The sequence below is a fragment of the Sceloporus undulatus genome, chromosome 2 (assembly GCF_019175285.1).
Source record: "Sceloporus undulatus isolate JIND9_A2432 ecotype Alabama chromosome 2, SceUnd_v1.1, whole genome shotgun sequence".
NCBI lineage: Eukaryota > Metazoa > Chordata > Lepidosauria > Squamata > Phrynosomatidae > Sceloporus > Sceloporus undulatus.
In genome coordinates this window covers 168,209,842-168,222,058 of record NC_056523.1, presented here as the reverse complement: position 1 = coordinate 168,222,058, position 12,217 = coordinate 168,209,842, and the positions used below count along the sequence as shown (strand labels likewise).

The 12,217-nt window shown below is 42.0% G+C and overlaps 1 protein-coding gene across 6 annotated transcripts in view; it reads right to left on the bottom strand.

The window, feature by feature from the left end:
- Nucleotides 1–12,217, bottom strand: part of BAZ2A (bromodomain adjacent to zinc finger domain 2A) — a 64,738-nt gene that overhangs the window by 10,391 nt on the left and 42,130 nt on the right. For 5 of the 6 annotated variants that reach the window (XM_042452258.1, XM_042452262.1, XM_042452260.1 and 2 more), the window contains 4 exons: nt 4,746–4,878; nt 4,230–4,376; nt 3,662–3,900; nt 3,236–3,379 (listed from right to left, as the gene is read on the bottom strand). In XM_042452258.1, coding sequence (XP_042308192.1) covers nt 3,236–3,379; nt 3,662–3,900; nt 4,230–4,376; nt 4,746–4,878 — 663 coding nt within the window. The remainder of the gene's footprint in view (nt 1–3,235; nt 3,380–3,661; nt 3,901–4,229; nt 4,377–4,745; nt 4,879–12,217) is intronic. The other variant, XM_042452263.1, reaches the window with a different exon arrangement.

The following is a 12,217-nucleotide window of genomic DNA, read 5'->3' as shown; positions in this document are numbered from 1 at the left end:
AATTCTGAAAAAACCTTCTCTTGACCTCTCCTCTCTGTCTAGCTATCGTCCGATTTCTCTTCTCCCCTTTCTTTCTAAGGTTTTGGAACGGGTTGTCTATTCGCGCTGTCTTGAGTTTCTTGAAGCCAACTCCATTCTCGATCCCTTTCAGTCTGGTTTCCGCCCAAGGCATTCTACAGAGACAGCTCTCACTAAAATCTCAAATGACCTTTTACAGGCCAAGGCTAATGGCCTTTACTCTGTTCTCATTCTTCTCGATCTGTCTGCAGCCTTTGACACCATTGATCACTGTCTTCTAGTTGACATACTCTCTGACCTTGGGTTCTCAGACTCTGCTCTCGACTGGTTTAGATCTTACTTGTCTGGCAGATCTTTTGCAGTAGTTGCAGGGGGTCTGACTTCTTCTCCTGTTCCCTTATCTGTTGGAGTTCCTCAGGGCTCTGTTCTGGGTCCCCTTCTGTTTTCTCTCTACACACTGTCCTTAGGAAAACTCATCAGCTCTTTTGGTTTTTCCTACCATCTGTATGCCGATGACACCCAGCTGTATCTTTCTGCCCCTGACCTTTCTCCAAGGCTTGAACAGCAAGTCTCATCTTGCCTTACAGCTGTCTCACAGTGGATGCGCCATCGGCGTTTGAAGCTCAACATGTCCAAGACGGAGCTTCTTGTCTTTCCTCCTAAGCCCAACCTTCAACACTCCTTTTCTGTCTCTGTGGACAACATTTTCATTCAACCAGTCCAGCAAGCCCGCAGTCTTGGCTTTATCTTTGACTCTTCTCTGTCGTGTATCCCTCAGATCCAGACCACAGCCAAGGCTTGTAGATTCTTTTTGTACAATATTGCCAAAATCCGACCATATCTCTCCGCCTCTACTGCCAAGATCCTGGTCCATGCCCTAGTGATCTCACGACTTGATTACTGTAATGTCCTCCTGGCTGGGCTTCCTCTTTCTCACCTCCGTCCTTTAATCTCTGTCCAGCATTCAGCTGCACGCATTATCACTTCCACCCACCGCTCTGACCACATCTCTCCTGTGTTGGCATCCCTTCACTGGCTCCCTCTCCCCTTCCGCATTCAGTATAAGCTCCTGCTGTCGACATTCAAAGCCCTCCATGGACTGGCCCCTCCTTACTTATCAGACCTTCTTTCTCCTCACCTTCCCACCAGGGCCCTCCGTTCTGGTAGTCAAGGGTTCCTGTCTCAGCCCAGGATTTCCTCTGCCCCAACTAGGATTCGCCCCTTTTCACTTGCTGCCCCTCACTCCTGGAACCTTCTTCCTCCACAAGCAAGAGCCATCACTTCATTAACCAGCTTCAAAACGGAGTTGAAAACCATCCTATTCAGAGAAGCCTTCCCAGGCATCGCATAATTGTCGCTTACTATCTGATGTTCTGTTGTTGGCTGTTTATCGATCCATTTCCTGTATTGCTATGTACTGTATATGCATTATCCTACTTGTGAGTATGTATTTTCCCTGGATAATGATTAACCTTCCATTTTGAAGCCAAGCCCTCCCTTCAGTCCATCTGCCTTGGTCCAGGCCTCGGAGGTTGAGAGGAACTGCTGGACCTCTTACCCTTTCCCGTCACCACTCCCTTCTCCTTCTGTGTTATGTCTTTTTAGATTGTAAGCCTGAGGGCAGGGAACCGTCTAACTAAAAGGATTGCATGTACAGCGCTGTGTAAATTTACAGCGCTTCATAAATAAAGGTTAATAATAAATAATAATCTCTCCACATGTGCTCCTCTATACTACAAACTCAAGGAGGCTTGTGATCACGCAAATTACTTTAATAATTTAACATTTGTACAACTGCGGAAAGCCTTCACAGAACTAAGATTGAATATGATGGACACAGCATACAGAGATGGGAGGCACAGAGGCATCCCATAAAGGATCATATATGCATATATGGATACCCGGAAACATAGGACCTTATCAACTACATATTGTTTTTTCCACTTTATAGAGAACCAAGAGAATGTTTTGTGACACCCTTAATTGAATCTAGCTATGGTCAAAGCCCACAAGAGGTAGTCTTCCACCTCCTTGTGGACTCTGACAAATATATGACTTGGAGAGTAGCCTTGTATGCCCTAGCAGCCAAAAAAATTAGGAAGAAATACATAACAGAGTTAGCCATAAGTTGTAGCGGTGATGATGAAATTTGAGAAACTTACACTGGGTATAACAATTATTTTAAATTTTAAATCTATAAAGTTTTGTATTTTTGATATAAATATGATATGTTTGAACTTTGTATGCATTTTGTATGTATTGTTGTTTTATGCAAAGGCCATTGGCCATAAGCAATAAATTTGACTTGACTTGGTGGGAATGTTGTGTGTGATCAGAATACAGAAAGATGAAATGCCTATGCTGTGCTATGTCAAACCACAAATCATCAATTATATTAATATATATAGCATGGCATAGTGGTTTGAGTGCTGGACTATGACTCTAGAGACCAGAGTTCAATTCCCAGCTCAGCCATGAATCTGAATGTCCTTGGGTAAGTGACACTCTTTCAGCCTCAGGCAAAGGCAAACCTCTGAACAAATCTTGCCAATAAAACCTGATGAAAGGTTGATTTTAGGATTGCCATAAATTAGAAATGACTTGAAGACATAAACAACAATACTTTAATATAAAATGTTTGCTTGTCTGTCATTTATGGTATATGTAACCACCTGCTCAATCACAGAGTCCTCATATCTGGTGTCTGATGGAACCAAAATGAAGATTGCAACAAGGTTTTGTCAAATTAATTTACTCAGTATGTCAACTAATTTAAGTACAACCTCAATGAACATTTTGGATTTATGTAGTCTTTGCTCCAAAGGGCATAATTGTGAGTTGATTTTGATCAAATCTGAGTATTTAGACTTTGACCAACATACTGAACATTAGCAAATAAACTGGTAATTTTGGTCCCTTTTGCATTGTGTTTGATGTGAAACAACTTTTAAAGACTGCATATGGCACCTCTGAAACTTTTCTTTCAATCAAATCATAAGCAAAACCATCAAGTTCAAACTGGATAAAGCTGCACATATTTCCTAATAGTATATAAAATATCCCAACCATGATTAGTCCTCACAGAATTAAGACAATTCTGCAAAGGACAGATTTTACAAACCTAGCCAATTATGTGCTGATTTTATTACAAGCAAGACAAATTATTAACATGCCAGAAACTGGCCCTACTACCAATATGCTTGTCCCCAGGACTCACCCGCCACGCAGCAGCCGTGCCCTCATGGTGGCAAAGTCCATGGGATTTTTGATGATTTTCCGGTAGCCAGGGACAAGCCGGGGGTTAACTGGCTCCAAGAAAGGCCAGGCAGCTTCATGCGATTCCATCTCCATCAAGATGATCCTGATGAAATGAGGGTAATACATAGTCAAGGGTTAATACAACTGACTTCACCAGTCAAGATGAAAGGCTCTTGCCAAGGAAGAGGTCTAAGGGGACTTAATCCATCCACCCTCTTCCCAGGGCAAAAGAAAGAAAGAACAAACCCTTCTCATAGTTGGAAAGATTTCTTCTATCAGTTCTCACGTGCATGAGAGCTGAATGCTGTATCACATGCTTCCCAGCCTCCCTCTGCCTGCTCCATAAGCCTCCCCCTTGGGCCCTGGCATTTCTGAGGAAACCTACTCGCAGAAAGTGAGGTCAGCACTCTGGCCTCGTGCTGACACTCGTCTTCGTTTGGAGGGAGACAGGCCTTCGCCTGAATATCGGGGTGGTATATTTGCCAGGTTACTACGCTGCTGGGATCCTGCTGTCCGCGAGCGAGGGCTGGACTCATCTTGCCCCAGAAAAGCCCCAGAACCACCAGCTTTCCGTTTCTTGCCACGCCGTGGAGAACCGTAATCATCCTGGTATTCCCCTTGCATCTGCACCACACAAAAAGGGGCAAGGGACAGTGAGGAGAAAAGAAACTACAATCAGTTCCTAGATGTAAGAATCTCTTTTAGGGGACAGGTCACCCAGAAGCAGAATAGCAAAATTTTAATGCTCTCTGCTAGGGACACTGCAGTCTCCCAGGCTGGGTAAGTGCACCCACACATATACATATACACAGCACGTAAGACTCCCTCCCCTGGAACCAAATACACTGTTCCACCTCAGTACAAATTGTGGGGCAAAGGAAGCCCTGTCAGTCAAATAGAAAAAGTCAGGGAATTTGGGATGGGACAGATTCTAGCCCACATGGAGCCAGCACCTGAGTGATGCAGAGGGAGCAGAACCAGTCACCAACTGGCACCTCGGTCATCTTGGGCCGGTGGCAGTAGAGGTGGCAGCCACGATCGCAGCTATCACATAGCAGCAGGTTCTCATCATCGTCCCCTTTTCGGCACACTAGGCAAGTCTGAAGGGCAGGGAGAACAAGGAGGGGTGAGGACCAGCCCCAAGCTAGCCAAAACTCCATTCAGAGTGCCAACGGTAAAGATGAGCCCTGAAAGGACTCCCTTGTCCCAAAGTTTAGCTGTTTCACAACTGGATTCATCCAAGTCAGAACTCTGCTCTAGCCTTGGAATAGAAATGTCTTTCCAGAGATCTCAGTCTGGCTTCATTTCTTCATAGCACAGGCTTTCATTATACATGTGCCTCTAAAACAAGCCACAAGAAGGATCAAATTGTACAAGCTGCTTAGATTCACTCTGATTTCCTCATTTACAGTTGCTTTTGCTTCTTACTCTGAAATAATTTCTCCCCCAACCCTGTGCTCTTTCCTCACCGCTCGGACAACTGATTTCTCCCAGGCAATAGAGCGTTCCAGCTGGTAGATACACAGAGCAACTTGGGCAGCACTGTGGCACCTTTCCAAAGTCTGACGCCATATCCGCATCCGGGGCGTGATCTCGTATGCACTGCAGAAGGGGGAAAAAGCCATTAGGTGGGGAAAATTTGTCCAACAAAGCAAATTATTAGCTTGGAGTCTTTCTGTGGCTGTTCATCATGCTTACTGGAACATCTTGAGGAGGAAACAGGCACTTTATTGTTTCACTTTAGACAGAATTGTGAGGATAACCTGTTAGTATAAGTCTTCAACTGATTACCTAAGCAGTCACACATATGAGTTCAGTCACTAGCACAGTTAAGCAGAACTCTAAAGGAAAGCCTATCCCCACTCTCAATGCACATGGTCAAGGATGCATGGATGTTACCCTTCCTACCCAATTCCCAGAGATTGTGACAGTAGAAAGGATGTAGAGAAAGAACATTTACGTGGCAAAACACATACAGAATGGAAAGCAAATGGGTAGTGTGATGGCACAGATGACTACTTGAGGAACTATCATGAAGGACCACATGAAGAACCAGAGATCAGCAACAAGTTTGCCTTTGTGGTTTCAGTGAAGGACACATACATGTGAAGAGAAAGTTGATTTACCAGAAGTAGGACAAGCGAATGAACAGAACACTGAACACCAGATAGCCCAGCCAAATAAAGTATCCAGCCTTGCTCTGGTATCTGGTTGAACAAAGGTAGACATCTGGGAATTGGTGTCTACCCAACAAAACTGGTAGTTATACCATGCAAAGGATAGCATAAAGAGGGCAGAAAGAATGTTTTAATGGAATGACCATGAAAGAATGTAGGATGGGAAAATATACCACCTTGCAAGATATTCTAAACAGCAAATTCACCCACTGAGGAAAGCACTGCAAAGTTACAGGGAGACCCCACTGCAGCCTCTGATCACCAGTACTGCTGCCAAACAAAGAGTGTCTGAATACTATGAAAGGATGCTGTCTGGTCCAGGAAAAAGATGAAGGTACAGAGAACAGCCAGGGAATGAAAAGAAGCTTTAACTGGGTCATGAAAATGATTAAGATAGAGAAATGAGACTACTTCAAGGAGGAAAAGTGATGCCAACTCAGGGGCCAGTTTGTACATGGCTAAATGCAGTGGATCTACAGGCAAAGCACACAGCTTGCCTGCCAAACAGGTGAACATACCAGTAGTCAGAAATGCTATCTTCAGAATCAAGAATCTGGGAATAGGTAATTAATAGGTAATTAAGGAGTCAAACAGCTTGGACCAGAAAGGTACAAGTATGGCGCCTGAACAGTAATTGAGGAGCCCCCTCAGAAACCTCTCAATAGTCAGGTGAAGAAAACAGATATCACAACTAAGAAGAGCTTTGCAAGAGGAAACAGCAAGACCATCTAATTTCAGTACAAGAAGAAAATTATGGTACATCACAACAGATATGTCATATCAAACCGCCTCTACTGCCAAGATCCTGGTCCATGCCCTAGTGATCTCACGACTTGATTACTGTAATGTCCTCCTGGCTGGGCTTCCTCTTTCTCACCTCTGTCCTTTAATCTCTGTCCAGCGTTCAGCTGCACGCATTATCACTACCACCCACCGCTCTGACCACATCTCTCCTGTGTTGGCATCCCTTCACTGGCTCCCTCTCCCTTTCCGCATTCAGTATAAAGCTCCTGCTAGTCGACTATTAAAGCCCTCCATGGGCTGGCCCCTCCTTACTTATCAGACCTTCTTTCTCCTCACCTTCCCACCAGGGCCCTCCGTTCTGGTAGTCAAGGTCTGCTGTCCCAGCCCAGGATTTCCTCTGCCCCATCCCGGATTCGCCCCTTTTCACTCTCTGCCCCTCACTCCTGGAACCTTCTTCCCCCGCAAACAAGAGCCATCACTTATTTAACCAGCTTCAAAACGGAGCTGAAGACCATCCTGTTCAGATAAGCGTTCCCAGGCATTGCATAATTGTCACTTGCTATTTGATGTTTTTTTGTTGTCTGTTTTATTGAATCACTTCCTATATTGCTATGTATTTTATATGTATTTTCCTACTAGAGAGCCCCCCCTCCCCACCATCTTTCCCTTCTTCTTTTGTGTCATGTCTTTTTAGATTGTAAGCCTGAGGGCAGGGAACCGTCCAATTAAAAAGACTGTATATACAGCGCTGTGTAAATTTACAGCGCTTCATAAATAAAGCTTAATAATAATAATAATAGTATCTCACAAAATTAGAGAAATAAATCTATTTGTTTTTTTAGGACTGAGAAGTCTTTGATTTCAGGTTACACCTATTGGTTCACCATTGTAAGGAAAGGCAAATACACACACATATATTTGAGCAAGAAGTGTTACCAATGTAAAGGAAACCATGAATCATGAAGCTGAATCTGGGCAGCTTTGATGGTTCAAGATTGAGAATCTTCATCTGCTGTTGTTACAAAGTTGTCCAAAAGGGCCTCAACACTGTCTGAGGGTAAGTGTATCTGCCCTTCCATTTGAATCTAGCAATGTTGTTATATCCTGTTATGCCATGACGTGCAACTTTCCAGGATTGATGCAAAACTCAAAAGTTAACCAATCCAAGAGGTTTGCTATCAAATACTGGATTAGTGGGAGTGATAGTGAAATGACAATAGACAGTCAATGGTGGATTCTTTCAAAACATTGCTCTATAACAGATGTGTTTAAAATATTGCAAATATTTTTACTGAAACATCAAAGAGTTCCAGAAAGACAGTTTATTTCTCTTTGCTGAATTCACCCTCTTATTTCTAGTAAGTAGCAATGGATTAAGCTTCCAGGTGGCCTGGTATGTCATCCCCAAGACAGAGAGATAAGCATGAATCATAGTACAGTATGGTCTAAAGTCCAAATATGTCCAGTCTCTAGGTCAAACAGGGAGTTTCCCAGGCTTTCTGTAATAAATATGTTTTGCAAAAATTAGAGAAATACAAATATTCACACTTCCTTCCCCTCAAATGTCTTGTAGCTCAAATTCTGAAAAAATTCTAACCCAACATGGTGGTAGGTAAAAGAATCTGTGGTGCCTCAAAAATGACAGGTGGTAATGCTTAAATGACTGGCAATTATTAATTGTCATTTCATGAAGCTATCTGCAAGTTGTAAAGTGGAATGTAAAATGAATCTTCCTTGGTTTTAGGAAAGTATATATAGCTATCTTGTATTATGTGTCATCTGTTCCAAAGTAAGAGGACCCTTTCAGACAGGGAATTAAGAACCCTCTGTATCTTGGCAGACCACACCAACACACAGCATCTATCCTGGTGATCCTTGTGATGGCTCTTCACTTTTAATCATCCTTTGAATCTTTTTCTTTGACCTAACAAGCACTCTCCATAAACATTCATGGAAAATGTAAATGTAAAAGAACAACAACAATAACTAAACAGCCCCAGTGCAACTTTCTAGGATCTATGCATGGCAGCAATTTTGACTTCCTACAGGCTTAACATGGAGGCAACACAAGGAAAGGAAAATTCTGAGGACCTAATCCAGTACAGCACTAACATTTAAAACACTCCAGATCTAAATCAGATACATGATTGGTAGAATATAATGAATACAAGTATATAAAACTTTGTATGACACTGAAAAAGGGCAGAAGTAAATAAAACTTTATATAAAAATAAAGAGAACTAGAAGATTAGATAATTAGTTAAACTAAATACACATCTGTTCTAACCATAGTAAGCATAGAGAATGTATTATTTATTTATTTATTCATTTATTTTTGCAGTTAGGCATTTAATATTACATGGCTTGACTGTGGAAGATAATTTCAACAAAGACAAGCATTTTTCTTCGGGGGGGGGGAGGAGACACCCTGCTGTCTCTTCTGGGGTGTTAAGAACTTTGCCCTGATGTTTTATATTATAACACTTTTTCCAAGAAAGCCGACAATTCAAGATTTTCCCTCCTGAACTTTACTAAAACATCTCTAATCTTATCACTTACAAGAACATGACCACCAAGCACCCTGAAGCAGGAGTAATGTCACCCTCAATGATAATTAAATCAGAGAATGTAGGTGATGTAGCTTAACAATGTAGTTTATTCTCATCATTTAACTGATTTGTAATTGCTTCAGCTCTCACATTATTCTTTCTGCTTAACTTTTCTAACATTGGCAGGTGGGGTTGAAAGTATGCCAAGTAATGTATAAGAATGTTGATGATTTTTAAATTGTTTTAACCTTATCTCCACTGCTACACTCTGTAACTTATATCTTTACCAGATTGCTAGTTATAGTATCTACTTTTTCTCTCAGAGGAGTAATTGAGTCAGTCTATTCTGGTCTAAGATCCTGTGTCAAGGCTCTTTGATTTGGTAAAGAACCTTTGCCATTCTATTTGAAATAGTGATTTAAATTCCTTTTGGCTGCCATTTGATCTTCTTAAAGTTCTTCTCCCCATGTCCTCTTGTTCATCATCCTAGTCCAGACTTTGGCTTCAAATGGAATTCTAGTTCCTTAACCATTGATATTTTCCCCTCAGCAAGGCTCAGCTGCTGCAGACATGGTGGCCCCAGTTGGCTCTGTAATATTAACAGGGGATGCCAATGCTGCAGATGGGGAGATAGGGCATTCTGAACTCACATGGCTCCTGAAGTAGGAAGATTGAGTTTCAACAGTGACTTTGACTACCCATACCAACTGCAAAGGGACAAATGTGTCTTGTCCCTTACTTTTAGCAAGAGCCTTTGCAGTAACCTTCCCTAATGCCCTCAAATACTAAATCTGAGTAGGGAAGGGTCAAAAAACTGGGAAACACTGAAGGGGAAGAAATGTGAAAACAATTAGGGATGTGTGACTAAACATAAAAGTATGAACCCTTGTGTGGTGAAAACACTATAAAGAAAAGACACAAATGGAATTGTGAGGGGGTTAATAGAACAAAAAAGTTAAAGAAAGGTCTCAAAAAGAAAAGACAAAGGTATGTTGTTGTTGTTGTTGTGTGCCTTTAAGTCATTTCTGACATACAGCAACCCTAAAGCAGACTTGTCATGGGGTTTTCTTGGCAAGTTTCTGCAGAGGGGGTTTGCCACTGCCATCCTCTGAGACTGAGAGTGTGTGAAATGCCCAAAGTCACCCAATGGGTTTACAAGGCTGAGCTGGGATTCGAACCCTGCTCTCCAGAGTTGTAGTCCAATGCACAAACCATTGCATGACACTGGTTCCCAAATTAAATGCTGGTTCCCAAATTAAATGCTGTAAACCGCTATGATCCATGGAATAGCGGTATATAAATAAATTTTATTATTATTATTATTAAATGAGAAAGACACAGTCCTGAAAAGGAACAGCAAAAAACACCCTAATCTGAGCAAAGTGAAGGAAAAGATATGGAAGAGGAGCTAGGGAGTTCTGGTCGGGGAAAAAATCTTTGTAAATCACACAATCCCTTGATTTGCCTGGGCAGTGATGGGGCTAACTATGTGTTGGAAGACTCCTTTGCTGCAGGCAGAGAACAGTTGAGGCAATATCTCACTCACAAGCAACTTGAGATTTTACTGTTTTTCTTCTAGTATACTTCTCTGAGACAAAAATGTTGCTGTGAATGTGTTGTAGGGTTTTTTGGGGGGAGGGGGATCTTCACAACTAGAACATTTACAGAATAGTGCCTCTGAGGGGGGAAAAACCCTAAAGTGCTGGGATACAAATCAAAGGTTCATATATGAGAGAAAAAACAGATATCAAAAGGAAATATAGAGGTATACTAGAAGAAGAAGAAATTAACAAGGAGATCATTAAAAGGTACAGAAGAACTTGGTTCTGTCTCTAGCAAAAACTGCTAGATATGCAGAATGACACACAGTGCTGCTGGTCAAAAAGGAACTGAATAGAAAAGGCCACAACTGCCTACTGAGTATGTCGCACTGAGTATGGTAGTTGGTTTTCTGCTACAACTCTGCTAAATTCTATCTAGAATGTTCTGTGTAACGCTTTGCAAAGGTGCAAAGCCCATATGTGTGATATAGAGAGGTCACGAAGAATCCAGTTTATCTTAAATCATTTATACAGGCATCCTCAGATAACAATGCCTCTGACAAAGAAGCTCCTTTTTAAATAAAGGCTTTTTATGAGAGCTCCCCCAAAGCTCCTTTTCTGTTTTCTGCCTGGTTGGAAGTTTTATTTTTGTTTTGTTTTTTGTTGTTGTTGTTGTTTTGCAGCACTGGCACTGGGAAGATAATGAAGGAGGGCTGGAGAAATACAGACTTTCAGTGTTGAGTTGCAGCAGCCTATCTGGAGTAAACAATGCAATAAAGATTGAGCTGGCAAGGAACAGGGTTCTACTCTAGGTGATCCTGCTGTAGCTTATGTGGTTATATACTGATCGAGAATACATGTGAAAAGGATCTGGGAGTCCAAGTAGACCACAAGTTGAACGTGAGCAGTGCTATGTGGCAGATAACAAGGCCAATGCGATTTTAGGCTGCATCAATAAAAGTATACTGTCTAGATTAAGGGACGTAATAGTGCCATTCTATTCTGCTCTGGTCAGGCCCCACCTGGAATATTGCGTCCAGTTCTGGGCACCACAATTTAAAAAGGATGTTGAAAAACTGGAGTGTGTCCAAAGGAGGGCGACTAAAATGGTGAAGGGTCTGGAAACCATGCCCTATGAGGAACAACTGAGGGAGCTGGGGATGTTTAGCCTGGAGAAGAGAAGGTTAAGAGGTGATATGATAGCCCTGTTTAAATACTTGAAGGGATGTCATATTGAGGGGGGAGCTGACTTGTTCTGCTGCTCCAGAGACTAGGACCCAGAGTAATGGATGCAAGCTACAGGAAAAGAGATTCCACCTCAACATTAGGAAGAACTTCCTGACAGTAATGGCTGTTCGACAATGGAACACACTCCCTCAGAGTGTAGTGGAGTCTACTTCCTTGGAGGTCTTTAAACAGAGGCTGGATGGCCATCTGTCGGGGATGCTTTGACTGAGAGTTCCTGCATGGCAAAATGGGGTTGGACTGGATGGCCTTTGCGGTCTCTTCCAACTCTATGATTCTATGACAAAGTAAACTGATGCCTCCAGAATCACTGTGAAGAACAAAGCAGTAAGAAAACGGGAAAGCAAATTAACTTGCCTCACCAGTTACCCTGGCATGTAGAAAAAGCATAGCTATGTAAATTTTGTCACCAAAATGGAAATCATAAAACAATGAAGACTGTTCAAAGAACAACCATCTCTAGAATATTCAAAATGTTTTTGTTTTGAAGATGCCAACCACAGATGCTGGCAAAACATCAGGAATAAACACTTCTAGAACATGGCCACATGGCCTGAAAAACCCACAAAAAACTATGAATGTCGGTCATGAAAGCCTTAGACTTCACATTGTTTTTGTTCTTGACCTGGTTGTTTCATTTCACATGTGCATAATGTTACAGTTTGAATAAAAAGTTTGGTGAAAC